General features: G+C 45.0%; 4 protein-coding genes and 1 long non-coding RNA gene across 5 annotated transcripts in view; 2 read left to right on the forward strand and 3 right to left on the reverse strand.

The window, feature by feature from the left end:
- Positions 1–2,070: 2,070 nt before the first annotated feature.
- rcc1l (RCC1 like) lies at positions 2,071–13,708 on the reverse strand. The gene is made up of 11 exons (XM_064353168.1): positions 13,453–13,708; positions 12,049–12,349; positions 11,480–11,609; positions 9,816–9,944; positions 9,382–9,448; positions 8,526–8,577; positions 7,451–7,692; positions 6,553–6,704; positions 5,828–6,001; positions 3,491–3,576; positions 2,071–3,119 (listed from the first exon to the last, which is right to left on the reverse strand). The coding sequence occupies exons 2-11, from the start codon at positions 12,331–12,333 to the stop codon at positions 3,042–3,044; spliced, it is 1,395 nt and encodes a 464-aa protein (XP_064209238.1). The 5' UTR covers positions 12,334–12,349; positions 13,453–13,708; the 3' UTR covers positions 2,071–3,041.
- A 205-nt stretch (positions 13,709–13,913) lies between these two features.
- Positions 13,914–20,226, reverse strand: ncf1 (neutrophil cytosolic factor 1). The gene is made up of 11 exons (XM_064352339.1): positions 20,086–20,226; positions 19,742–19,822; positions 19,455–19,530; positions 17,660–17,825; positions 17,517–17,575; positions 16,920–17,042; positions 15,879–15,986; positions 15,643–15,760; positions 15,244–15,357; positions 14,757–14,920; positions 13,914–14,618 (listed from the first exon to the last, which is right to left on the reverse strand). Exons 1-11 carry the CDS (start codon positions 20,155–20,157, stop codon positions 14,434–14,436), a joined length of 1,266 nt encoding a protein of 421 aa, XP_064208409.1. The 5' UTR covers positions 20,158–20,226; the 3' UTR covers positions 13,914–14,433.
- The window catches only part of LOC135263889 (uncharacterized), a 31,873-nt gene continuing 18,312 nt past the window's right edge, over positions 13,914–27,474 (reverse strand). The window contains exon 2 of the long non-coding RNA XR_010332558.1: positions 13,914–14,331. This is a non-coding gene — a long non-coding RNA (uncharacterized LOC135263889). The remainder of the gene's footprint in view (positions 14,332–27,474) is intronic.
- polr2j (RNA polymerase II subunit J) lies at positions 23,543–25,324 on the forward strand. Its single transcript, XM_064352330.1, has 4 exons — positions 23,543–23,707; positions 24,049–24,138; positions 24,260–24,434; positions 24,762–25,324. Exons 1-4 carry the CDS (start codon positions 23,655–23,657, stop codon positions 24,795–24,797), a joined length of 354 nt encoding a protein of 117 aa, XP_064208400.1. The 5' UTR covers positions 23,543–23,654; the 3' UTR covers positions 24,798–25,324.
- On the forward strand, positions 25,548–27,472 carry alkbh4 (alkB homolog 4, lysine demthylase). The gene is made up of 3 exons (XM_064352329.1): positions 25,548–25,708; positions 25,905–26,096; positions 26,221–27,472. The coding sequence occupies exons 1-3, from the start codon at positions 25,595–25,597 to the stop codon at positions 26,722–26,724; spliced, it is 810 nt and encodes a 269-aa protein (XP_064208399.1). The 5' UTR covers positions 25,548–25,594; the 3' UTR covers positions 26,725–27,472.

Genomic DNA, 27,474 nt, shown 5'->3' on the forward strand with positions numbered 1-27,474 from the left:
AGGCTCCCAATCTGGAAAAACCAGACCTGGAACGACCAAATGGTGTGACTCGCTGACTCTGAGGAACATTGCCAGGGAAACGTGTGGTTCTTCAGTCCCATTGCAATGTCCTAACGGTCTACACCTCATATGTTTACATCTCAGAATAGTTTTTTTTTTTAAATTCCCCACCTTTAGCAGCCTTCCTGTGGTACCATTGAGGACTTCTGAAAGGGAGATGTTAGGAACCTTGTTACAGTGTTGAAAACACAAAGTGTGAACATAATGTGTCCCCCCGCAGGTCCTTGCTTAATGGAGGGCCGGGGCTGGGGAGGGGTTGTACTGCTTGGCCGGCGGGTAGTACAGGACATTGTTAAAGCGTGGTTGCTAAGGAATGGCCGAGGTGCAATCTGGAAGTGGCGTGAAGCGGACGGGCGTGTGACGTTCCGGGAGCAGAGGTGGGCGGACGAGATGGTGTTGTCGAAACGCTGCTCGATCGGAGATTTCATTACTGCTCCCGGGGCTGGTCATTACGCTCAGCTTAATGCACCTGATTGTCATCTGTACAAGATGCTGGAAGCCAAGGCACACCCTTGGGTTATCCTCCCGAGTTAAGGGCATAAGGGTGTTATTTGCTAGAAATCATCCAGACAACAGTAATTTTAAGATGAAGTGTTAAAAGCAAAAGGTTGAATCACCTTCCCTTAGTAAATCTGCCTGGTCACGGATGTTGCGCAAGCTCTCTCATAGGTAGTGTTTTTCCACGTAACGGAAAGGCTGCTCAGCGATTGCAACATGAAAGCTAAATAAAGAAGAAGAGAGCAACCTTTGAGTGGGAGGGAGGAGGGAGGAGGAGGAGGGGGGGGGGGTTACATTAATGCATAGGTCTCAGTCATTTTATTCTCTGTCCGTCATTTAAAAAAATGACTACCTATGACTCAGTTCTTTGCAACTGCACTTTCCAACGAGCGTGCAGCCGGGTTCCAGCCAATGGGCGCTCTCCTCTTCAGACCCCTCTCGTGTGCAGCAGTCAGCGACTCTCTCGCGCCGCGGCCTTTTACTGTAAACCCCCTATATTTCCCCACGCCGAAAACAAATGACACACTCCGACGATTCGCCGCGCACCGAAGTATGATGCGTCAGCGGAGCTCTGAGCCGAGACAGAAGGAAGCAAACGCCGCTGCTATACGATGAATGTACGGTCCACGTGACGACCCCTTAATGTCCTACACGCTGTTCTCCATCCGTGCTAATGTTTCTCCACCCACTTGTTTTAAAAAAAAATAAAAAAGGCTTGAGTAGGAGACAGTTGGTGTTATTTCAACCCTTCCCCCCACCCCACCCCACCCCCACCTGTATACAAACGCATTGTACTGTTTTTATACTGTCGTTTTATTTTTTTCTTCTGATCCCCTGCAAATTGTGAAGCGAAGGTGTTCTCAGAGAGTGAAGCGAATCTAGCGAAAAACGAAATTCATGTGTGGCAAATAAATAAAAAAATAAAGTAATAAACGAATCTGTCCTTCCGTGTCTGTTTCAGTCGCCGCTCCTTTCGCCGTTCGCCGTCTCCTCTGCAGCCGATTGGCTGACGGTGAGCCGGAGGGGAAACGGCGGTGGGATGACTCACCCAGTGCCCCGCCACCTGTGTGAGCCATCGTGCGCACACACACTCAGAGAAACGCTCGCAAAATCGCATTTTCAATTTCAGTTTGGACCCTTCCCTGATTCACGGCCCCGTCAATAACGTGCTATTTACACCTCGTCGGTTTCCTCCGCTTACGCGGGGTTGAGAAACGAGGCCGGGCGAAGACGCCGGGGCCCCGGGAACCCGTCGCCGTCGGTCGGACGGACTTCGGCGAGGACGGCGGAGTGAAAAGCGCTCGCTTTAACGCTCGGGCCGAGGGTTCAGGCCCCCCGTGACACAACGGGGGCTCTCCTGGGAGCGCTGAGGGCAAAACTTACAACCCAGCCACGAGCCAAGTGGTTTTAAATGACCTCATCTGGAAAGAGCACAACTGGCACACCGCACAGTCCGCACTGTGGTCACTCATCTTGTGACGTTCTGGAATCACAGAATGCAAGGATCCAAAATCACTTTGCGATGCATTTTATTTTCAAAGAAATAACAAGGTTGGCTCCCTTCAGGTAGCGAGGAGTTGGGTGCAGTCGAGTGTGTACGGTGAGTCGAACTGTCTGCACAAGCACACACAAACGACTCTACCCACAAGGCCTGCTGTGGTTTTCCAGGGTGTTAGTACTGAATACAAACTTCCCCACCAAACTGACTCAAACTGCGACCAAGCTGGTTCCGTGATGATCATACTTCAAATTTTTTTTACACGCTTACGGAAGTGGTCAGAAGGTAGAGTTCAGAATGCAAGGAGAGAGCAAAAGGATTGGAGGCAATATTGGCTTCAAAGCGTGGATCCACATTGTACACATTTACATCAGAAGAATGGTGTGGAGATATCGGTTATAGCCTGGATGTCATCGCTAGTGTGAGCCTGAGTTTCTGCAAGTTCACAGCAGTAAGACACGATAGCCCACCCTACCCTGCAGGGTGAAGCCTAAGTTAAGCCAGTCTTTGGGTTCCCTCCACATAAATGCACCCTAGCTGCTCCCCAGGTACTCACAGGTCAACGGCTGCAGTCGGTCTTTATTTGATAAGTGCTAGCTCTCCCACACAGCGCTGTCAGGCTAGCAGTGTGTAATTGCTGCTGTGCTCCCAGTGCAGGTGGCAAAAGCAGGGCACCAACAGAACAGTACATTTTTTGGGATTCCAAATCTGGACCTAAATATCGGGATTAAACCCTTTCAAATTCCAACCTCAGATGGTCTTCAACTCCAGTACATTTATTCCGCTGAAGATTAGACCAGAAAGCCAGGCGTCCATCCAGAAGGTGTAGAGCTCTGGGATTTGGGCGGGCTCAGAGGGCTAAAAAGTTGTGCACTTCCTCCCGAGGCTGAAGCCCTTCAGCGGGCGCCGGGATGGACGTCGGGGCTTCCCCCACCGATCGACGCGGGAAAGCAGGAGGGGCAGGAGCCGCTCCGTGCCGACCGGCTCACATCAGCGACCGGACCAGCGCCACCATGTGATCCACCCCGCAGGCCACGTCCACCACCTGGCCCGGCACGGTCACCTGAAACGCAGCGACACTCAAAGACCCCAAAGACCACCTTCCCCACAGCGGGACAAGATCCTCTCTGCACGGTTAACACTAATTTCATTCACTCTAACAAGATCCTCTGTGAGTATCTGTGCGCGGGTAACACAAATTTCATTTGCCCTACCAAGATCCTAAACGGTACGGTCAGCGCTGCATTTCTGAACAGCAAGCAGCATCCAGCTCTTAAATGACACTGCATACTTAACACTCCCATTGGAAATCAGTTTGAGAACGTGCACTTGAATTGAACTGCTAGCAGAAAGCTGGCTGCTGATTGGGTCCCGGGCGATCGGACCGCGGCCGCTCCGCAGACGGTGCGCGGTGTTTTTCCGGCGGTCTCTTACCCGCCAGGGGAAGTGCTGGTCCTGCCGCTTCCCGATGCCCAGGCAGCCGCGCAGGTTCTTCCCCCAGACGAAGAGCTCCCCGCGGTCTGCAACGGATCGGACCGCGTTACCGCCACAGTTACCTCCGGTGTTACGACTGGCCCCTCCCTGATGCACACTCCTATATATATTTATTTTTAATTTTTTTAAATTTTATTATTATTATTATTTTTATTTTTTTTTACATTTATTTGGCAGATGCTTTTATCCAAAGCGATGCACAATAAGTGCATACCGAAAGTCATTGGAACAACTACAGAACAAGGGCCTGCAGCTGCTGGGAGTATATGGCAGCCTGAACTATACTTCATAACGTCTGGAACAAAGGACAAAGTGGGCTACATTATGCTCTGACCACAAAGTGAATATTACTCTCCCTTAACTAACACAAGATGGCTGCAGTACTATCCCTTAACTTACACATGACGGCTTTAGAACTATTGGCAGGTGCTCTCTCTGATAATGTGTCAGGTTATTTGTACAGCATTTCACAGGCAAATGCTCTCATTTTGTTGGGAGACCAAGTTTTGAACATTCAAAGATGTCCTGAAGAGACGGTCACATGCAGTAGCCCCTCACAGAACAGCCCGAGGGTGACTCTTATACCTGTGATAGCCGAACAGCCCGGGCGTGACTCTTATACCTGTGATAGCTGAACAGCCCGAGCGTGACTCTTATACCTGTGATAGCTGAACAGCCCGGGCGTGACTCTTATACCTGTGATAGCCGAACAGCCCGAGCGTGACTCTTATACCTGTGATAGCCGAACAGCCCGGGCGTGACTCTTATACCTGTGATAGCCGAACAGCCGGGCGTGACTCTTATACCTGTGATAGCCGAACAGCCCGGGCGTGACTCTATACCTGTGATAGCCGAACAGCCCGGGCGTGACTCTTATACCTGTGATAGCCGAACAGCCTGGGCGTGACTCTTATACCTGTGATAGCCGAACAGCCCGGGCGTGACTCTTATACCTGTGATAGCCGAACAGCCCGGGCGTGACTCTTATACCTGTGATAGCCGAACAGCCCGGGCGTGACTCTTATACCTGTGATAGCCGAACAGCCCGGGCGTGACTCTTATACCTGTGATAGCCGAACAGCCGGGCGTGACTCTTATACCTGTGATAGCCGAACAGCCCGGGCGTGACTCTTATACCTGTGATAGCCGAACAGCCCGGGCGTGACTCTTATACCTGTGATAGCCGAACAGCCCGGGCGTGACTCTTATACCTGTGATAGCCGAACAGCCCGGGCGTGACTCTCATACCTGTGATAGCCGAACAGCCCGGGCGTGACTCTCATACCTGTGATAGCCGAACAGCCCGGGCGTGACTCTTATACCTGTGATAGCCGAACAGCCCGAGCGTGACTCTTATACCTGTGATAGCCGAACAGCCCGGGCGTGACTCTTATACCTGTGATAGCCGAACAGCCCGGGCGTGACTCTTATACCTGTGATAGCCGAACAGCCCGGGCGTGACTCTTATACCTGTGATAGCCGAACAGCCCGGGCGTGACTCTCATACCTGTGATAGCCGAACAGCCCGGGCGTGACTCTTATACCTGTGATAGCCCAACAGCCCGGGCGTGACTCTCATACCTGTGATAGCCCAACAGCCCGAGCGTGACTCTTATACCTGTGATAGCCGAACAGCCCGGGCGTGACTCTTATACCTGTGATAGCCGAACAGCCCGGGCGTGACTCTTATACCTGTGATAGCCGAACAGCCCGGGCGTGACTCTTATACCAGTGATAGCCCAACAGCCCGGGCGTGACTCTTATACCTGTGATAGCCGAACAGCCGGGCGTGACTCTCATACCTGTGATAGCCGAACAGCCGGGCGTGACTCTCATACCTGTGATAGCCGAACAGCCGGGCGTGACTCTTATACCTGTGATAGCCGAACAGCCCGGGCGTGACTCTTATACCTGTGATAGCGGAACAGCCCGGGCGTGACTCTTATACCTGTGATAGCCCAACAGCCCGGGCGTGACTCTTATACCTGTGATAGCCGAACAGCCCGGGCGTGACTCTTATACCTGTGATAGCCGAACAGCCCGAGCGTGACTCTTATACCTGTGATAGCCGCGAAGTGCGTGACTCTTATACCTGTGATAGCCCAACAGCCCGGGCGTGACTCTTATACCTGTGATAGCCCAACAGCCCGGGCGTGACTCTTATACCTGTGATAGCCCAACAGCCCGGGCGTGACTCTTATACCTGTGATAGCCGAACAGCCCGGGCGTGACTCTTATACCTGTGATAGCCGAACAGCCCGGGCGTGACTCTCATACCTGTGATAGCCGCGAAGTGCGTGAGGCCGCAGTGGATCCGAGTGACGGTCACCGCGGGGTTAAACTCCGACTTCCCGAAAAGCGAGGGCGGAATCATTTCGGGCGTCCTGGACTCCGATAGGTCAGGCCCTTTTCCCAGGATGCCGTAGCCCCAGACGAACACTTCCCCTTTGTCTGCAAAGACAAAGCGCCAAAAATGAACAAAGACCCTCGTCAGTCCAGCAACTCATAACTTCTAGCAGCTCTGCTTGTGTGCTACGAGATACATTGGTGTGAAACATACAAAGACACAACAGTATGGTGTGCGGGAGCAGTCTGGTATGGATAAGGGATTTTTCAGTTCATTAGAACAGACTTCTGTGACATCACCATGTTACACTCCATCCTCTACAGCAGGAGCTCCAAGGCCTCCTAAAGCAAGCATGTTACTGGAGGACCCCAACCCCCATTTTTGACACCTTTATCCAGGACTCTCTACAAGCAGCAATTCAGCAGCTATTGAACATTCTGGAAGTGTCCATTTTGCTGAGGACCCCCCTGGGGGTCCTTCAGAGAACCCAGGAGTTTCCAAGACCTTCGTTCAGGAATGCCTATCCTGAACAACAGTAGACCAAAACCGAACCACGTCTCTTTTCTTATCCCTTCATCAAGACGATCGTTGAACAGCCCCCACCTCCATTTAACCCCACTGTGTACTGAAGAGCAGGACGGATAGCCGGCCTTACCATTCAAAACGGCCACCTGTGTCCCCCCACAGGCCGCCTGCTGCACCCTCCCCACGCCCTTCAGGGGGAGGAGGCGCGGAGAGCTGATCTGTGGAGAGAGGACGGCGGGGGAAACGAATCTCTCAGGAATGCGACAAAAAACTCCAAATCCTCTGAGTCAACCGAAATCTCGACACTAATGCTCGCAATCACAGCACCAATTTTCCGGTAACAATTTTCCAACACAGCCTGCACTCCATTTTCTTGAAACATTTAACATTAGCCAAAACAACCAGCCTGGACCTTAGTTTTGTAACAGGAGAGTTAGCATTGCCACAGAACCCACTCCACCTGAAGCCTTCTGGTTGTTTAGTTCACCAGCTGGAAGTTATGGCATTTCCACCAGCCGAAACCCCCTCGACACGGCCAGCTGTGGTTCAGTACAGCATGACACAACTGACTCGCAGTTCCCCCAGCCGACGGGCGCTGCGGGAGGCTGCAGTCTCGTGACCTGAGGTCACTGAAACACCCTGACTGCGCTTGCCCCAGCATATGACAGGGTGTGATGATGGTGCAGTGTGTTAAGTAAGTAATGGTTGCACGTATGACGTGTGTGTGTGTGTGTGTGCGTGAGAGTGTGTGTGTGTGTGTGTGCGTGAGCGTGAGTGTGCATGTGTGTGTGTGCGTGAGTGTGTGTGTGTGTGCGTGAGTGTGCATGTGTGTGTGTGTGTGCGTGAGTGTGCGTGTGTGCGTCTGAGTGTATGCTAGGCGTCAGGTTAATCTCTCCTTTCTCTACCATGTAATCGACTAACAGTTTCACCAATTTGTGCCGCCACAAGCCGCTTACACAATCACACGCACACACAAGCAAAATGAAAGCACTACAAATCACTGACACGCATCAGGCATTTAAATTTATTCCAGCTCGTGGGCTGTTTCCCTGGCATCTTTGCATAAAGAGCCAGAGGTCCTCTTCCCACCATGGGTGTGAGAACACTGTTGTTTTGCAGAGCAGTGAAAAGGGGATTTAGGGAGATGTGTACTAGTTGCGGGGGCCGGGGGGGGGGAACACTGACCTGTTTGACCGTCCGCCCCCCACCCACAGGCGTACACCTTGCCCGTCTCGGTCAGGAACAGACTGTGATCTTGCCCGCACGCCACCTGCAGGCAGGAGGAAGCCATTGCATCGCTGTGTCACTGTGTCAATTCTGGCCTTGGGGGGCCGGTGTGTGTGTGTGCAGCTCTTTGTTTCCACTGGCTAAATGAGCTAACAGGCTATACACACCAACACAGGTTTACTCGCCAATTAAATCACAGCAAAACGTTTCAAACAGGGATTGTCTTTAGCTGTCATTCATGCTCTTATCAAGAAATGTAGTTAAAATGTCAGATGGCATAAATGTAAGGGGCTCACCAAGTAATTAAGGCTAGAAGTTGGAATGAAAACCATAAAGAGATTTATTTGGCCCTCGCTCCCTACCTCTGCTCTACAGCGTGAGGTGGCTCCCGCGTGTTCTGGGTACTTTATGTCCTCACCAGCCAATCGGGGAGACAAATGCGAGCGCTAATTCGAGGGGGGCGCCTGGGAGATTAAACTAAACTGCGCCCTCTTGCACAATAAGCTTCTCGGGGCAATCTAACAGACGGAACGCTAAGACATCGCATCAATTCTCAGCTGTAATCTAGATTTAATAAAGAATAAATACGTTTACGAGCGCCGAGCGTGTTCACGTCGTAACGAGCACTAAGCACCATTACCTCCAGACACGGGACCCATCTTCATTACGTTACATAAACGAGGAAGGCTGCTTTCTGCTCCGGCTCCCCAATGTTCCGCATACAGCGCATTACTTTATCAATACACTGATGAATTTAAGTGTGGATTTTAAGTGCAGTTTCGCTCAAATTAGCATTGGAGGGTGTGAGAACGGGACGGTCTGCTTTTGGACACCGCGTCGGGGGGGTGCGAGGAACACGGACCAGACCGGGCTCACCTGAACGACTCGGCTGTCGAAGCCCTCGATCTTGTGAACGACGTGGCTGCCGCTGTCAAGCGAGAGAGAGAGACAGGGCGAAGACAGCGGCCATCAATCAATTACACACGCGGACGGCTTCATCACCGCAGGAAGGTCACTTCGGTGGGCTATTTCAGTCAGAGGGGTGGGCCTGATTAAGCTTCCCCCATACCAACGGCACAGAGACGTCAGGGACAACGACCACGCACAACGAGCTCTTCGCTGCTGAAATATTGTAGCGCTATCTGTAGCCAGCAAGGTAATGCTTTTTTGAAAACAGCCATCCATTTACAACCGCACCTTCAAAGGACAGAAAAAGTCCAAAATTTCTACGAAGGAGTTTGCTCTAGTTATTTACCTCCCATCTAACACCTCAAAGCACCTTTGGCTCATTACTCTATATATTTATGTATTTTTCAATATTTAAACAGAACATCATTAAAGCATTACCTGCATGTCACATCTGACAACACAGCCCAAAATGGTACAGGTGAGATCTGCACACCTGTACATTTATAGCATGAGTAAGATGTACCAGTATATTTATGGTATAGGTGAGACGTACCTGTGTATTTATAGCATAAGTGAGATGCACCTGAACATTTATAGCACAGGTGAGATGTACCTGTACAGATATGGAATAGGTGAGATGTACCTGTATATGTATGATATAGGAAAGATGTACCCGTATATTTATGATATAGGTGAAATGTACCTGTATATATATGGTATAGGAGAGATGTACCTGTATATTTATACAATAGGTGAGATGAACCTGTATATTTATGGAATAGGTGAGATGTACCTGTATAGTTATGGTATAGGTGATGTGTACCTGTATATTTCATCCTCCACAATTTTCCTCCCACACTGTCCATAAGCATTGTTCCCCAGACTGAACACTGCGAAAGGACACAAGCAATGAATGGGCCTTAGCAAGGAAAGAACACTTTGCTTACTAAGATACAAAGGCATATTATATCACAAAAGTAATCAAAAACAAATCCTGACACTATAGAAAAAACATTTATTGAAAGTGACCGTCAGATTGAGTGGTCTTTTTTTAAAGATTAGCTGAAACCACATACTTGATGTTTTTTTTTAGTTTTTTTTTAGCACATCTTAAAATGTACGGTGGCATGGTGCATGAGTTTTCCAGTACCTGATGACCAAATTGACTGCTTTATGACACGGTTCTGAATGAATTTTAGCCAGGCCAGTGTGAACACCTGACTGCTCTGCTGCAGCCTCACCCCCGCGTCCACTTACCTCCCTCTGAGTCAGTGAGCAGCAGGGAATGGGCACGCCCACAGGCCACCTGGACCACCCGAGTCTCCTGCGGCCTAGCCAAGGGCAGGGACACTGGGGACGGCTCCAGCACGTAGTCATAACTCTTTTCTGAGGATGGGGGTAGGGGTAGGAGGAGGAGGAGGAGGAGAGAGGGAGAGAGGGAGAAAGAGAGGAGAAATGGGAGAGAGAGCAGGAAAGGGATACAGAGAAAGAAATAGAAGGAAGGTGAGGTAGGGAAAGATGGGGGAGAGGGAGAGAGAGAGAGAGAACTTTTTGTGTGGTTTTGCCTCTTGACTGTGCTGCATATTAGACAGGGTCCTCCCTGGCCCTCTCTAGCACTTATGCTGCCAGCAGCTTGGAAACTGCAGGCACAATCATTTGCACCTCTATTGACTGCACTTCTTTTTGTTGTTACATTATTTGCTATTGATATTTTTTGCATTGTAATCTTGTTATTTTGCTAAGTTGCTTTTACGTAACCGTCTTGTAGTTTCAGTCTTTACAAGTTTACAGTCAATCCTAGGTTTCCACATTTGTGGTCTCTGAGTATTTGCCTCCCACCTATAGTGTTACTGTTGCTCTTAACCAAATTAATGCACTTGTCTTCTAATTTTAAGTCTCTCTGGATAAGAGTGTCTGCCAAATGGGCGTAATGTAAGCTAAGACAGTCAGCCTAATATCTGAAATATCTCTGCTTTTAAAATGCTTTTATGGGGCGTTTAAATTCATAAAGGGGATTAGCAAAGTGAACTACAAGAGATTCTTCAGGTTGAGTTCTGTCAGTAGAATGAGGGGACATAAATGGAAATTAGCAAAACGTAAATTCCACACAGACATTAGGAAGCATTTTTTCACACAGAGAGTGGTCACTGTGCGAAACAGCCTGCCAGGTCATGGAGTAGAGGCAGAAACTCTGGAGGCTTTCAAGGCCAGGCTTTATAAGGTGCTAGATACCATCTAGTTTGTAGGTAACCCGAGCACAAGGTAGACTTCAGTGGTCGGAAAATGGCTAGCATTTTTGGACTGAATGGCCAGTTCTTGTCATTATGTCATGTTATGTTATGTTATGTCATGCTATGCTATGTTACGTTACGTTAAGCTATGTCATATTATGCTATGCTAAGTCATGTCATGTCATGTTATGTTATGGTAAGCTATGTTATGTTACATTATGCTATGCTATGTAATGCTAAGTTGTTATTTTATGCTATATTATGTTATGCTATGCTATGTTATGCTCTGCTATGTTATGCTATGTTATGCTATGCTATGCTATGCTATGCTATGCTATTCTATGCTATGCTATGTTATGCTCTGCTATGCTATGTTATGCTATGTTATGCTCTGCTATGTTATGCTCTGCTATTCTATGCTCTGCTATGCCATGTTATGCTCTGTTATGCTATGCTATGTTATGCTCTGCTATTATATGCTCTGCTATGCCATGTTATGTTATGCTATGCTCTGCTATGCTATGTAATGTTATGCTCTGCTATTCTATGCTCTGCTATGCTATGTTATGCTATGCTATGCTATGTTATGCTATGCTATGCTATACTCTGCTATCCCCACTCTTGAGCAGGGACCTGCGGTGCCAGCGGAGAACGGACGAACGGTCAGCAGGAGGGAGCAGGAAGACTCACGGCGGTCGCGCTGCGAGCGCTGGAACCCCAGCTGGGAGTCCTTGTTCAGGCCCATCCCCCACACTTTGGTCAGGTCCTGCGTGGTCGAGGACAGCAGGGTGAACCCATAGCCACAGGCCGCCGAGGAGATCTGAATGACGTGGGGGGTGAGAAAGTGCAGTTTACTCGTGTGCTGCTGCGGACAGTTAGAGACAGCGGGGAGCTTTATCTCGTAAATGCTACGGTATCGGAAGTGTTTACGCTAAATGAAAGAGCAGGCTGAGTCATTTACATTACAGGCATTTAGCAGGCGCTCTTATCCAGAGCGACTTACACAACTTTTACGTAGCATTTTTTTAAATACATTGTATCCATTTATACAGCTGGATGTATACTGAAGCAATGCTCAAGGGTACAACGCCAGTGTCCTACCCGGGAATTGAACCTATGACCTTTCGGTTACAAGCCCAGTTCCTTACCCACTGTGCTACACTGCCACCAAACACTTTGTGTTGACTCCCAGTGGGCAAATGGAGTGAGGGGAAGTGCGTTCTCTCAATGTGCCGGCGTGGGTATTTGGGGTGCTTTACCTTCTGCTCAGTCTCCAGCCGGTAGGGTGTGAGCTGGTACTTCCTGGGGTTTTTCCTTCCACTGTCAGGAACCACAAAGCTGGGAATCCCCAGGGCTCCCGTGTAGCTGAAGCCCCACACGAACACCTTATCCTTGGGCCTTCTGTGCTTGCCTGCGTACTGAAACACTGGCCCGCCGTGCTCCTTGGGAACTGTAGTTCTTGGGTTCTGGCTGGGGGTCGCGTACCTACGGGTCCCCAGCACGACGCTGGGCCTTCTGAGCAACCGAACACAGGCAACCGACATCTTGTCCTTCAGCTGCCTATCACCAGAGTGAGAACGTCATTCAGGTCATATGGCTGTCACATTACACTGGTGAGCTCTGGGGTAATTAGGTCACCAACACAAGAGACAGAACACGTTTGGGTCACATTTATTACAGTGGCTAGTTTTAAAGTCAGTACGTCACTAACACAAGAAACAACAGTTTACAGGTTACATTACTTATTTATAACAGTGATGGTGGAACATGGGGCTATGATTGTATATGCCAGAACTGAATTTACCAAGAATTTGAGTGCAATTCTGTCCCTGGGGGACACACACTGCATTTGTGACACAAGTTAACAGGTAAGTACACAGATGAGATTGGGCAAGGGCAGTCAAGATGCTGTATTGTTATCAGAACCTAATAAGCATACCTTTGAGTGAATAGATAAAAGTGAAAAAAAGACATTGCATCAGATTTTAGGTGCTTTATCCTTTACAATATTGGCCAAGGAAAGTCGAGTCGAGCGATTGGATTTGTTTCCAATATCGACCTATATTTATGAGCAATGAGTTAGAAATAACGTCTTTACTGTGACCAAACAGAGGCGAAGCTGCATGTCAATGGGTTCTTAGCAATCACGCTACATGCTTTATTGACACATGTGCTCTGAACAACCCAAGGAACGGGTGGAAAAAAATCTCACTTTTATGTCCCCCCCCCCCCCCAGATATTTAATTTAAAACACTGGTGTCAGTGTGAAGAAGTATTGCTTCTGCAGATTTCCAACAACTGTTCCTAGCATGTAATTAAACTGAGCTAACGTTACTGAACATTCTAGCTAGCTATATATTTCAACCTTCTCAACTCGTTTAACAGCAAACTTTAAGCATGGGTAACATTTCAAGATGTTCCGCTATCCAACAGAATCACTGGGTTTCAGCTGAACTGAAAATAATGACGAGCGAGACCATGCAATTAAAAACGTTTTAGACCCCATGCATAGGCTTGGCATAAGTCACAATCTAGAATATCTATTGACATACATTAACACCATTCCACAAGTACTGTCGTGCGACTAGATATCTAGCCAGTTGCTGAATTGCAGTTATTAACAATCATTTTCATGCTAGATCACTCATTCATTTTAAACTCACCTTGCAGCTTGCCTACTACTGCTAGGTAGTGAGCTAGCTAGCTGACCTCAGTTCGTTTTTAATCGGGCTTTCTTTTAAATTCCGCATCAATAGATTTAATATGATCAACTGTTATCCGTTATAAAGAAACATGGTATGTGTCTCAATAACATACTTCACAGGCTATTTTACGCTTGCTATGTTCATAAATTTACGCATTGTGTTGCTACGTGAAGGCAGCCATGACAGTGACCGCTCAATGAACTCTGACCTCTGATCTTATTTTGTATTCCAACGGCAGCCGAGATCACAGTTTAGTGCATACTGCCGCCTACCGTAGGGTATATAATGTGTAAGTGAACTGAACGTGAACTTCGTGAACTTCTCTCTGATTTCATTTGCTTTTACTGAAACTAATCCCATTTTTACTGAAGTTGTTAATGGGGTATTGAATTATAGTAATAACAATAATATACGCACAATTTTATTTTATGTTTTTATTCAAAATGAAAAAAGCAACGGGTGTCCTTCATAAAACAAAGTTGCAATTTATAAACAATTACATCTTGTAAACAGTAATATCTTCACAGGGGGCTGTACTGCAGCAATTAGCTTATTTAAAGCTTATTATTAGCTTTATTTATTTAAAGAAGGCCTTTTTCAGCTGAAAAACTTCCATGGTCCTTGGATGATAGAACGCTTACTTCAAACACATTGAAAGGTCTTGTTCACTGCAAATTAGCTTTACCCTACACAGATATTGCTTTGAAAAAGTATATACAAAATCTACATACAAATTGTGTAAATAATGCAGGATTGCCTAAAATGAGAATATTGACACACGTTGAGCGAAAGTAGTACTGTATATTCTTTCTGATGTTCTCTTACATATGAAAATTCCTCTCCTATTTTTCACATTGTGCAGAGACAAAGCTTTGTAAAAGATCACATAGTTGTGTGTGTGTGTGGACGGGGGGGGGGGGGGGGCAGCGCAGTAGCCTTCTATAAGGTGATCTTTGTGGGCCCGTCACCCTCTCCGCTGGCTTTGCGGATGCTGACTTTCTTGCGCGTGTCTTCCGTGCAGCGTTCCATAATGAGCTCCGGACTAGGGCGCGGAGGGATAGCGGGGAGGTCCTCCTTCTGCTCTGTAACGGTCTGGGGGACCCCTGGCTTCGGAGCAATGTTCTCTGAAACAGAGCCCAACCAAACTGGAATCAGCGCGCAGCCACGAGCGTGAAAAGACCCCACGGGCGACCGGAGTTGAGATCAGCTGAGAAAGGAAAATGGGCTCCGGGTTTTCAGAACTGCTCTACCGTGAGACCTACCACTGTTGTTGCTTCGTTCCAGCAGGGGGGGCTGTTTGGGTCTTTCTCTGGAGGCGCGTTGCCCGCGCTGCTGCAGGTAGCGTCGGCTGTTCCTGCGGTAGGCGTCCTGGCTCATCTTGCTGCGTCCCTTGGCATGGATACTCTGGATATTGCGAATTGTGGACCTGCGGGCAAAAGCAGAATGACTCAATGCGAGTGGAGCTAAGAGTGCGTGTGAGGAGTGTACGCTTTTTGATTATTAAAGGAATGTCTTTGCCCTCTTGGAGATACTGCCCTTTGTATTCACAGGGATAGCACTGATGTTCTCCACTTTTTTCAGCCATTTTGAATATGAGCATTTGCAAAGTGAAGTTAATATAATGAACGTTTATCAACAGATCCATTTGGCTGTGGTGTGCAGTCTGTACTCATGGAGAAGGAGGCCCTGCCAAGTCCACTAGTAATTATGTCTCTCAGGTTGCCAGGTCTGCAAAGAGACGAGCCTTACCTCCTGGGCGGTGGTGTCTGCCTCCTGAAAGCGGTCCCCTCATTCGTCGCCTCTTTCTTCTCCCCCGTCTTGAACAGGAACATGGAAGGGTAGTGCCCCGTTTGCTCTCCCTTTCTGTCAGATCGCACACCGCACTTTGAGGCCACTTCCTCTTTGCATATGATTGTTTCACTACACAGTTTCCAAGCTGAATTTCAGTTTCTATCGCCCTTGCGTAAGACAGCCGTGCTATTTCAAAAGTGGTCGTGTTCTCAGTCAGGGGTAACAAAACAGACCAACTACCACAAGAGCCAGATGTACATTGCTACACTTTCGCCATCACCACGTTCCCCTTAACAGAGTCATCGAACCAACACAAAGAGGAAATTAAAAACCGCATGTTTTTTTCGGCCATCGTACCTGACCACCCACCAGCCGTCCAGCAATTTGTGGATGACCTCTATTGTCTCCCCAGCAACGAGAGTCAGCTCGTCGTCTTCCACAGCTTCGTAGCCTTTCGTGGTGACGTACAGCTCCCCTGCAGAGACAAACTTATTCATGAGCAAACTTATTCACCCAGTCCGCAGTTCACCAGTATCAAAAATACAGAAAAGGTCGAGGTGACTGCTGCAATATTTTAATATTTGCAGCCTTGCCTTCGTAGTCGGGCTCTGGTTCCTCGCCCTCTTCGGGTCCCTCCAGGGGCTCCAGGTAGGAAGCGGGTACCCAGCCACGTCGTGAGTCACACTGGCAGAACCACCAGCCTGAGGGGGGGTGGAGACAAAAAGTTGCGGGTTCATGGGTGTGAGTGCAGCAGGGTTCAGGTCAATTCAATTTCCATGAATTGAAAAAAATACCCAAAATGTTCTTATAAGGATTTTTCAATTCATTAAAATGAGAATTTCCTCCTTGCCACCCCCAGCCCAGGGACGCAGGGAAAATCTCTCAACTGACCAATGTCATACATTCACAGTCAGAAAGAATGTGCAAAAATACTTCCTATAGGGATACAATGGCCTGTCACTGCGGCAGTACCCACAAAGGTATTTTGTACCAATTAATCAATTAATCTTTTAGATTAGTATTCTACAGTACAAATATGACCCAGTGAGGGAACATTGTACTGTAGAGAGCAAAAACAGACTTCTACTGTACCCCTTGCTTTGACAGCGCTGCTGACTGGGACAAAATTGTTAGTCGTCTATTGGCTAACACGACATGTACTATTTGGCAAGATTTGGCAACAGGAAACACAGAGCAGTTTGTAAGCACAGTAACCCCGCGTCTGCTCATTTGCAGACATTGCTCAGCCTTTAGGTTAACAGCCATCGTGAGCAAACACAGCTGCAGGAAGCTACTTCCTCATCAGAAAGTAACCCCAAGAACCTGGTGGAATTTCCCAGTCTGTGGGGTAACAGTATCCATCTTAGCGTTTCTCTCCATGTTCTTGAATATGAAAGCGATGGACACAGTGAACCAAAAAATAATTTTTTAATAAAGCAGGTGGTGGAAGTCAGGTGTGGCCCTAAACGCTTCTGTCTGTTCCGCACAGGCACCTTATCAGCCCAGCGTTTAATCATCAGGACTTCCTGTCCCCGTTAGCAAATTTGCAAGGAAGTACTTGAAAGAGGAAGAGTGGGTTTTGGGGTACTCAGGTGTGGATGTCAGTGGATCTGGAGCTCACGTTGTGGACTAACCGTTAGTGGTCTTTTCAACAATGTCCACCAAAGCTCCCACTTCCAGGCTGAGCTCGTACTTGGAGCTCTGCTTGTAGTCTGCGATCACTCTGTAAGTCTCCAGGATAATAGGACCTGTAATCTCTGTTAAAAAAAAGTGTGAAACGGTAGTCAAAAGAGACCCTTGTGACACTGTACCATTCAGTATCCCTAACAAATCCATCAATATATCTATCAAATATAATAATAATCTTCATTTTTATAGCATCATTCATAGTGCTTCATAGTGGACATTTACCAAAATAAAATAAAAAAACAAGTGGTCAAGTTAACACTTTTGAGAATGACAAGACCAGCAAAGACTATTCTGATCAGCTGCCGTTAAAATATTGCTTCTCTGCCTTTTACCTATTATATCTGTCATAAGTGTAAACAAATAGAGGTACTCTATTGCTGTAGTCTTCAGTAAGGTGCCCACAGGAAATTTTGAATAAACATTCAAGTGATTCAAACAGATTTAATGAAATATGAATGCTTTGGTAAGTCATCCAGGAAACATGCGTTTTCTGCGCATATCCCTAAATTAAATAATATTAAAGGAAAAGAACAGGCTATTACCAGTTTTGTTGTCTCTTGCTCTGTCCTTTGACATCACGAAGGTTTCATTTCTTTTATACCTGTACAGGAAACATTCGTTAAGTGTCTGCACATTTATGCGATGTGGCCCGCCGCATGTGTTTCGTTGTTTGGCTCGTACTCACGGGTGCGGTGCAGGTGGATTCTCGTCCTCCGGTCTGACCTGGAAAAATTCCCGCACCAGCTGGCAGCGGGAGATCTTCGGCGGCAGGGCGATGAGATCGCGGCAGTACTCTGCCAGCGTGCCTTGCCTCGTCTCTGTTGTCTTCTGATTGTCAAACCACTTCGGCGCTGTCAAATGTGGAGAGGAAACAGACTGATATTTATTAATGTATAAATCATATAAGGATATGTTTACATATATGCGTGTATAAATTCAAATCCCATATCTTTGGTTTTATTTCGTACATTTCCGCGCGCTCGCGCGCGCGCACACATATATAACATATATAACATGCTGTACCTCAAATTAGCTTTAAATCAGAAACAGATAGGCCTACTGTATTTATCCTGAAGTAAGATCAGTGTGCAGTGAGGAAGATCAAATAAATGAATAGAATCGGATAGAGTTAAAAAAAGAGTTCAGCACATAAAATACAGTGTATTCATATAGGAATATGTATTACTAAAAGATCAGGGAAGTGAGACTAAATGAGGAAGTCAACCTTTTTTCTCCTATTTGATTCTTCTGTGTGTTGTTTTATTTTTGGATTGCTGCAAACCCCATGAATCATATCACAATGGATATCCGAGAATGAAAACAAAATAAGCGATGCCCATAATCCACAATTCCTCCAGTATTGCATAAGCTTTGCGAACTGTCAGCCACATCCTCATTTCTTAAAAATTACATCAAGGCCAGGTTTTGCCGCTGGACTTTTGCTAAATGGGAAAGTCCTTGTTCTGGTTTCATTTCATATCTTGGCTACGCCACCTGTCCGGTACCTAAACGAGCCGCGCAGGTGTTTCCTTGTACAGATCAAAAGGCCGTGGTGTGACGCCACGGAGCGTCCTTCCGGTCGTGACTGTGGTGGTGTCAATATGCACAGGTTACTGCTTCACAAAACCAAGGACAAACCACCACAATGGCCTGTCACTGGGGCAGTACCCACAAAGGTACGCCCGTTGTACCCTTTAACATTTTAGATTAGTATTCTACAGTACAAATATCACCCGGCGAGGGAACGTTGTACTGTAGAGATCAAAAACAGACTCCAACTGTACCTCCTTGCTCTGACAGTGCTGCTGACTGGGGAAAATTGTTGGTCATCTATTGGCTAACAAGACATGTACTGTTTGGCAAGAATTAGCAACGGGAAACACAGAGCAGTTTGTAAGCACAGTAACCCCGCGTCTGCTTATTCGCAGGCATTGCTCAGCCTTAACAGCCATCGTGAACAAACACAGTTAACACAGCAAACACACCAGGTAGCACCAGTCATTAGCATCTCTGCAATTGCCTTTCATACACGCTTCTCTATGTTTAGCTGAAAACTGAAAAAGAGACTTGCTTCCTGTTTGCAATGCTTGACGGATTGCAGGTGTTTCCTCGTTTGCCAACTGACTGACAAAAGTGAGATATCGACTGAAATATCAACATTTTGTATTAACATTTAAATACATATTTTTGCCTGACAGCTAATTACTACACTGTACAACTGGTTTAGAATGTGAACAAAACACACATTTTAATTAGGCTAAATGCCTGTTCAGATGTTCTGCATTTGATAAACTGAAAGAGTGCATTCAACTTTGAGTACAATCTATCCATGATTGACTCATAAATAACAACAGGGTTGGCATAACGTTTACTTAACAAATATGGAACATTTTCTTTGTGATCAAAATGTACCAAAAAGTCTGCATGCTCATGTTCACACTTTTGCTTGACCAGGACTGGGGGCAGGAAAAATGCCTTACCTGGGAGGGACGGAATGATTCTGTCTTTGGCGTCAATGTCCCCAGCCTCAATTGGGAACATTTCTTTCAGGGATTTCTGCAATCCAGAAACACAAAAGGCACACAACAGTTTAACACCTCACAACTGTGCAGCCTGCCATTTTAGCTCACTCCAAGTAGTTTCTAATGAGAAATGCTATTTGACTACAGTATCCAGACTTCTATTCTGATTTACAGTAATGGGAAGTTTCTATTGAACGTGTTACATTGAGAGAAATGCAGTCTTGTTATGGTCACTCAGTACTTACATGAAAAGTGTAGATCTCTGGGTATTTTCTGTAAATCAACTTCTCTGACAAGTCGCTCCATTTAACCAGTACCATGTATACCTTTGAATAAAAAAAATCCCAACAGGTTATTCTAATATTCAGGCATCTTTTTGATAGTCATTTAAATATAGACTTATATACCAATAATCCAATAAAAATATATCAACTCCGTTTTTTATATAAAATTGAATGTGAACACACCATTTTTATATCCAAACAAATTATAGTAAATAGAAGGATCTTTTTTCATGTTTCACAGCTATAACTGATGCTTATACTGACAACAAAACAATCCCTGTCATGTTACGCAGTTCCAGGCTTACATAGTGCTGGCTGGGGTAGAACCGTTTCTCGAAGCCCAGGAGCTCCACGTGACGAACGTAGACGGATTCCATGCTGGACACGAAAGACGCGGCGCGCGAGAGTGAAAGCGCAAGGGACCCTGAGAAACAGCGTTTTATAGCAGGTGTGTACGTAAGCCTCGTGAGAGCTCCACCCAGAGGAGGAGCTGCGCTACAACGTGCCTCATCTCACACACTCGACTTCCTAGCCCTCACGTAACAGCAAGCCCTTCATTTACAAAATGGGACATTTGTCACGGTGCCCTCCATTCTGCATAATATTTTCAGTATTCTACATGTTTTCATAAGCCAATGGAAATGTACATTTATCGATCAATCTAGGGAATTAATAAAGGTGTACCAAAGTTCATGTGGGTTCACTATGAAATCACCAGCTAAGAGACTGCCTAAATGACCACTGGTTTGGGGAATTTAGTTGTGAAATTGTTTCTTGTAAAACATCAAAGAAGGAAATTACCTCAGTGTTTAAAAAAAATAAAATAAAATAAAGGTTCACTATTCTTTTATGCCACTCCTTATGAGAAAAGAAAATTTAAACTTAACTTTACTGCTTTGTGTTTAATCATTTACTGTATGTATTTAATATGCTAATATGTAACTGCTGACCACTGTGTCGTTTGACTGATGCATGCCAGAAAAATAAATTAAATAATAATGTCTCATTACCCAACAATAGTTTTACTATTAGAAACGTACAAAGACTGATCTGACTGAATGTCCTGAAAGGTAATAATTTACAACGGTGTGGTGTATTATGTAAATTGACAATGTGTGTGAGTGTTTGTAAAATGTGTTATAGACTATATATAAGCATAATTCAAATTATTGTCATGAAAAAAATAAATCTGTGATCCATTGCATCAGTTCATAACATTTTGTTTACATTGTCTTTTACACTTGAATTTGCCCTTAAACGAGTTAGTTCAGTAGATAGAGCATTGCAGAATTGTACAGGGGTGGAGTTTAATGTTAATAAAAAACAAACAATGCAGGAAGTTCTTGTATATCCAAAAAGGACCTTCAATATTAAAACAGTTTTCAGTTGCAAACTGGTTTAAACTTGTCGTGGATATCTAATTTCTGAAGAAGAGTATGCTAAGAGTATAAAATTTCACAGGGGCTTTTGCAGTGACAATCCCAGAAAATTTCTGCTTTGTAGTATAAAACCTCTGTAAAGTACAAAGAGGAACCAGCAGACGACAGCAGAGAATGTGGCAAGCCTTAGAAACTGGGCGTAATTTGGCTAAATTCTGTTACAATTGTGCTGGTAGTTAGATACCAGACCTGGGTCAAATATGTATTTGTTTTGGATTCAAATACCTTTCTACACTTTACTGATCTTGTCTGGTGTATTGGAACCAATGAAATACTCTCAAAAAGTGCAAACCTCACCTTCTGGTCATATTGGCAAGCTCAATAATACCAGACAAGATCATTAGAGCACAGAAAAGTATGTGAATCCAAAACAAATATGTATTTAAACCCAGGTCTGTTAGATACAGACGGTGAAAAAGATAAACAGGAATAAGGAGGACGTCATGCCACCCTCAAGTCTGTTGCGACATCAAGTAGTCGGGCTTCACTCCTTCACACCCACTCTATTTTCTGTGATGGATGCAGAGCAACGGCGGCCCGTCACTCAAAAATAACCCTGGTGACTCACTGTGCCTACGTATTCCATGTTGTTTTAAAAATGGAATACATAAATATGCAACAGCTGTTCCTGTTTTAAAAAAAAAAAATCGATTTTCATTGAGATGTGAAAATCTTTAACACAGGTATTGCACTCCACATAGAAAACTACATTGCCCATATTCCATGTTGCATGTGTTGGCACCCCTCTATGACGACTGACCACCCGCTCACCTAGAGAGCTCCTAACATTCACAACATCCTGTTTGTGCCGACCGTCATCACGTATCCCATGTGACAACGCACAACTTCCCGTAGTGTCTCTCAGACAGGGAGGGCTTTTTTCGGAAGGGTTTTTTTTGTTTGCTGTTGTTGCTCTTAGACAAGAATGACACCTCTGTGTTTTCTGTTGCCTGGAGTCTGCCTGCGCCGTCTGTGCAAAATGCTGATCCGAATGCAAGGAAGCAGCTTACATTCAGACAAAATGCGTACAGGGTTGTACCCTCCCAATTTGTCTGAAGACGTGATGGAAAACGCCTAGAACATGAGTGGGTGTTCAAAATTAGGAGAAAAGAAAAAAAAAGGAATAAAATTTGTCTCAAAATTCCTCTGTGTAAGATATGTGCTGTGCACTTACTATATACTATATACTAAACCTGTTCCTGGAGATCTACCATCCTGTAGGTTTTCACAACTGACTCTACTAATTAGCAGCTCAAGGAGATCTCTAGCTGTTGGGTGAGGTTTGCTTTGTTAGAGTTGGAGTGACAACCTACAGGACGGCAGATCACCAGGAACATGATTGCTTAATACTGCTATATACTACGCCTAGTTAAATTAGCAGCAATTTCAACCTTTCAATCTTACAAAATCCTCCTTCTTCCATAGACTCATGAATTGTGATTCACAGGACTTCCACCTTATCAGTCACAAGATCATTGTCACAAAAAGGAGAAGAAATAGTATTTGTGTACTTTTGAACTTATAATGATTCATGTACATTAATGAAAAGCTAAACTCAAAACTATAGACAAAATATAAGAGAAGATATTTGGTTGCCTCTACTGACACAACTGTTCAACAGTGAAAATAAATGTGTCGCCTACTTCAGTCATGGTATTTTATCGTCTTTAACAAAAGGAAGAAGAAGAAAAAACTGATACAACTCTAAACCCATACACAAATATGGGTTTAGAGCTTGAGGACTCAAACCCCTTGTGTGGCCAGGGGTTCAATTCTTTGTCATGAAACCATCTGTACTGTGAGCCCTTTTTTTTTTATCTGTAATCCTCTCTTCTCTCTCCATCTGAATAAAATGTGTAGATATAAACAAGGAGAGTGAACTGTCTACAGTAATAGACAATGCTATGTAATGAACAAAGGCATCACAACCAAATTATGAGATCCACAATATGACATTACCCACTGCAGCAATGCCTGTGGGTCAGATCAGTAAACAGAGCAATATCATCGCTAGGAGAGGACAGGACAGAGTGGATGGATGCTACAGTCTGCATAACCGTAATTTTTGACAAGCCAGTTGAAAGGGAAGCATCATTCAAAACTACAATGATGGAAAATGTACTGACAGTTTTTGAAACTGCTTAGGTTGCAACCTGTATGCCTATGGCTCAGCTGAGCGCAATGACAGAGTAACGGGAAATAACTGTGGCAGCTGCCAGCCCAGATATTTCAGTATGTACGATGGGTGGCAGCAGTTCTGTGATGGTAGCGCTTCAGTTGTCGGATACTGTTAGTAGAAGTTGGATCAAACTGCCCCCTGTTGGAGAAAAACCTAAATACAGGTATACCGTCATCTGGTGGATCCGCCATTTCAGCGTGAACATTGTTTCCTCCTGGAACCGGCGTGTTTCAGATTGTAATTTACTGGTGCAAAAATGAACGCGCCTCCAGCTTTCGAGTCATTTTTGTTATTTGAAGGAGAAAAAAAGTGAGTACGCGAAGAAATGAATATTTTAGAAGTCTAAATGATAACTTCTTCAGCCTTAACCTGAATAGCTTGATAGCTAGCTATATCGGCTAGTTAACGTTAGCAAGAGTAAATGTGTTTTTAATGGCGGTTAGTTTTTTTAGTCTACCTAGCCTTGGCTCGCTAAAATGTACACTGTCTAACTAATGCAATGAACATTTATAATATGGATTTACCATCTAAGATAACGTTCTAGTTCTACCTAACGTTATCATGCTGGATGGTTGTAACTAGCAATATTCCTATATTAGCGAAGTTACATACACCGGTAATCGATAACTGTTTTTTTTTTGCCCTTTCAGAATTACAATAATTAAAGACACCAAGGTGCCAAATGCTTGCCTTTTCACACTGAACAAGGAGGACCACACACTTGGCAACATTATAAGATCGTGAGTATGGACCCATGAATTGTGAGCAAAACTGGAATGTCAGTAACTCCTAGAACGTAATGTCTAGATCACAGCACTTGTATTTGCAACCAACGTCTCTCTGTGTGCTATCTCTTCATAGCCAGCTGCTGAAGGACCCTCAGGTGCTGTTTGCTGGGTATAAGGTCCCCCATCCACTGGAACACAAAATCGTAATTCGTGTCCAGACGACCCCAGACTACAGCCCCCAGGAGGCCTTCACCAATGCCATCACCGACCTCATCAGCGAGTTGTCCTTGCTGGAAGAAAGATTCAGGGTGGGTGCAGAAAAATGCCTCTTTTTCAGCCACATTGAGTAAATGAAGTAAAATAGTGTTGGTCCATACTTATAATTAATACCATACTTAATTAATCTACAGTTTATATATATATATATATATATATATATAATCTGATGAATTCAGATTAAGTTGGAAGTTTGACTGTCAACCTCTGAATTATTTACTCATTATGCTGAAGTGCCATCTCTATACAGTCATAAAATAAAGAGTGTTCGAGCTGAGTGACACAAGTGCAGTGTTGGGGCTTTAGGCTGTACTGGACCAACTGATGAATGGTGGATGACCCTTTATCTTATTTTTCAGGTGGCCATCAAAGACAAACAGGAAGGGATTGAATGAAGGCTGTAGTCAAATGGGGTTCCTGTTCTCATTATCCTCCAAATCTTTGAACTTGCATTGACAAGGAACATAAATGTAATTTTTAAAAATTTGAATGGCAACTTGTTATGCTAAGTGCTCTTCAGTCTACAAACTGAATACCTCTGGATTCAAAACACATTGACGTAAAGGCTATGGATGGACCACGCCAATTAATATTTTCTTTTAACCTGCAGTCAAAATATTCTGTGGAAATTGACCCATCTTAATTTTGTAATGCAGGTTTTTCTTCCATTTCTCCTCCCATGAGAAAAGGGGGCCACATGATGCAATAAATCTTGGAGCTTATTTGAAATAATTGTGAAATTCAAAATTCAAACCATTCAAGTACCTTGCAATCACAAACTCCAGATGTTTATTGCTTAGTGGTTCTGTTTTACTCATTAATGCCTATTACAGGTTTGTTTTTTGTGAAATAGTATGTTTTGATTTGTTGTAAATACAATTAATGATGTACTTCAGTTTTTCAAATAAAATATTTACCTTTGGATTGTCTCATACTTTTGTCCATTGTTACTGTTTTTGTGAGATTTAGCAACATGCACCAACATTTTAAATATTTCAGGTTATGTGAAATATATAGAAAAACAGCTTCATTAATGCCACTATCCTGATTAGGAAACGAAGAGAGTCTTCAAAAAATAGCTCGAAATACATTAGATTTATGGGAACATGAAATACGCTTATCTATAGTTGGGAACCAATTATCGCAATCGCTGGTTCCGGGCAGACTACATTCAGCGGTGCACTACTGTTTCATGGCTGCTTCAGAAGATAGTGAACCTGCCAATTGTGGCTGCAAAGGAATCCGTTCTTGCCTTGTTTGTGAGAATTTAAACGGGAAACGACGGGCAGAAGATACGGACCATTCGGTAGGTTTACGTTTTAATCGAAGAACAAATAAAAGTGTGCCAGCTAGTTGTGAGATGCCACATGATACTGGTCACACTGAACTGATGTTAGCTATATTGAGCTGTCACAGTCCAGCTTCTGATAACCTGCTATATAGCTAAATATGTCTGCTTTGTAAGAACATGTCTAATGACAGAATGATGTGCTCGCAAACAGGAATTCTTTTTTAAGTACGAGCCATCATCGGGACTAGCAGTGAGGTGGAATGAGGGTGGTGTGCACGAGTCATTCCCCTTCCCTGGAGTCTTGCTGTGGGAGGACTTCGTGTCGGAGGAGGAAGAGAGGGACTTGGTAAACATGATGGACCAAGACCTATGGAAAGAATCGCAGTCTGGACGCAAGAAACAGGTGTGACCATTAAATGTACTGTTTTGTATAATCTGTAGCGATAAACGTTGTTGTCGAGTTTATGAAATGCTATGGCTGCACGTGATAACGTAACATTATGTATAACACCCTCCCTTCTCGATAGGACTTTGGGCCCAAAGTGAACTTTAAAAAGCAGCGTGTGCGTGTTGGGACCTTCAGTGGCCTGCCTGCAATAAGCCGCAAATTTGTGCTTCGAATGAGCCAAGAGAAACTGCTGCAGGGATTCCAGCCTGTGGAGCAGTGCAACTTGGATTACAGTCCCCAGCGAGGATCTGCCATAGATCCCCACTTGGATGACTGCTGGTTGTGGGGGGAACGTCTGGTCACCGTAAACCTACTCTCTGACACCGTTATTACAATGAGCTCTGAAGAAGGACAGCGAGAAGTGCGCGTATGTGTCGGCTTTCCCCGTCGATCGCTGCTTGTGCTTCACGGCGAGGCGCGACACAAGTGGAAACACGCCATTCACCGACAGGACATCCGCCAGCGCAGAGTTTGTTCAACGTTCAGGGAACTGTCCTCTGCGTTTCTGCCTGGTGGAGAATATGAAGCAATTGGCTCCCAACTGCTGGACATCGCCCTTGGCTTCCAGGGTTCATCAGTATAATTTAATTATTCCATGTCTCACTCTTACACAGCCACTGGGTCATAGAACAGTCATCCATCACAACCAATTTATTTATGAACTGCTCATTGTGATATGCGATGTAACTGCCCCCTTACTGTGTTTATTGCAAAATAGGTTTGTGTGGACAGGTTTGTTGATTGATTGTAATGTATCATGTAATGAGAAAAACCTAAACATGTTCCATAAGAATGTCAGTCAGAAAACCCCAAAGAAAAATACATCGTCAGTGTATTTGCGATGTAATTACAGAATAGGAGGCCATTGGTGGGGTGCCGTGGCCAATCCCCGTACTGCTTTGGTAATATCAGGTACCGACTCGGAATGGAATTAAAATTGGCCTGAGGGACAGACAATAACACGAGTAGTTTTCCATTATGAACATCTTATTTTGGATTTGTGGAAGGCATTCTGTAGAGACAGGAGCAAATGCTGTACATGAAATTGGCAACTTCAGATGAACCCTGTTCTGTGTTACCATTTATTATTACAACAACAATGCATCACTTCAGTTTGTATTTGTTCATGATATGGACCGTTTTGCCAGGATATGGGCAATCCTTCGCCAGAGGTTATATGGTCTGATGGTAAACATGGACAGTGGACGAGCAGTTTCATCAAGCGTGATTAAACTGTAAACTAATGTGAAAGCTAAAACAAATACAGAGAATGAGGGTTTTATTCCAACTGTACACACTATACTGAATTAAATAAAATATTGTTTCATAAATC

This window comes from Anguilla rostrata, chromosome 9 (assembly GCF_018555375.3).
Source record: "Anguilla rostrata isolate EN2019 chromosome 9, ASM1855537v3, whole genome shotgun sequence".
NCBI classification, from domain to species: domain Eukaryota; kingdom Metazoa; phylum Chordata; class Actinopteri; order Anguilliformes; family Anguillidae; genus Anguilla; species Anguilla rostrata.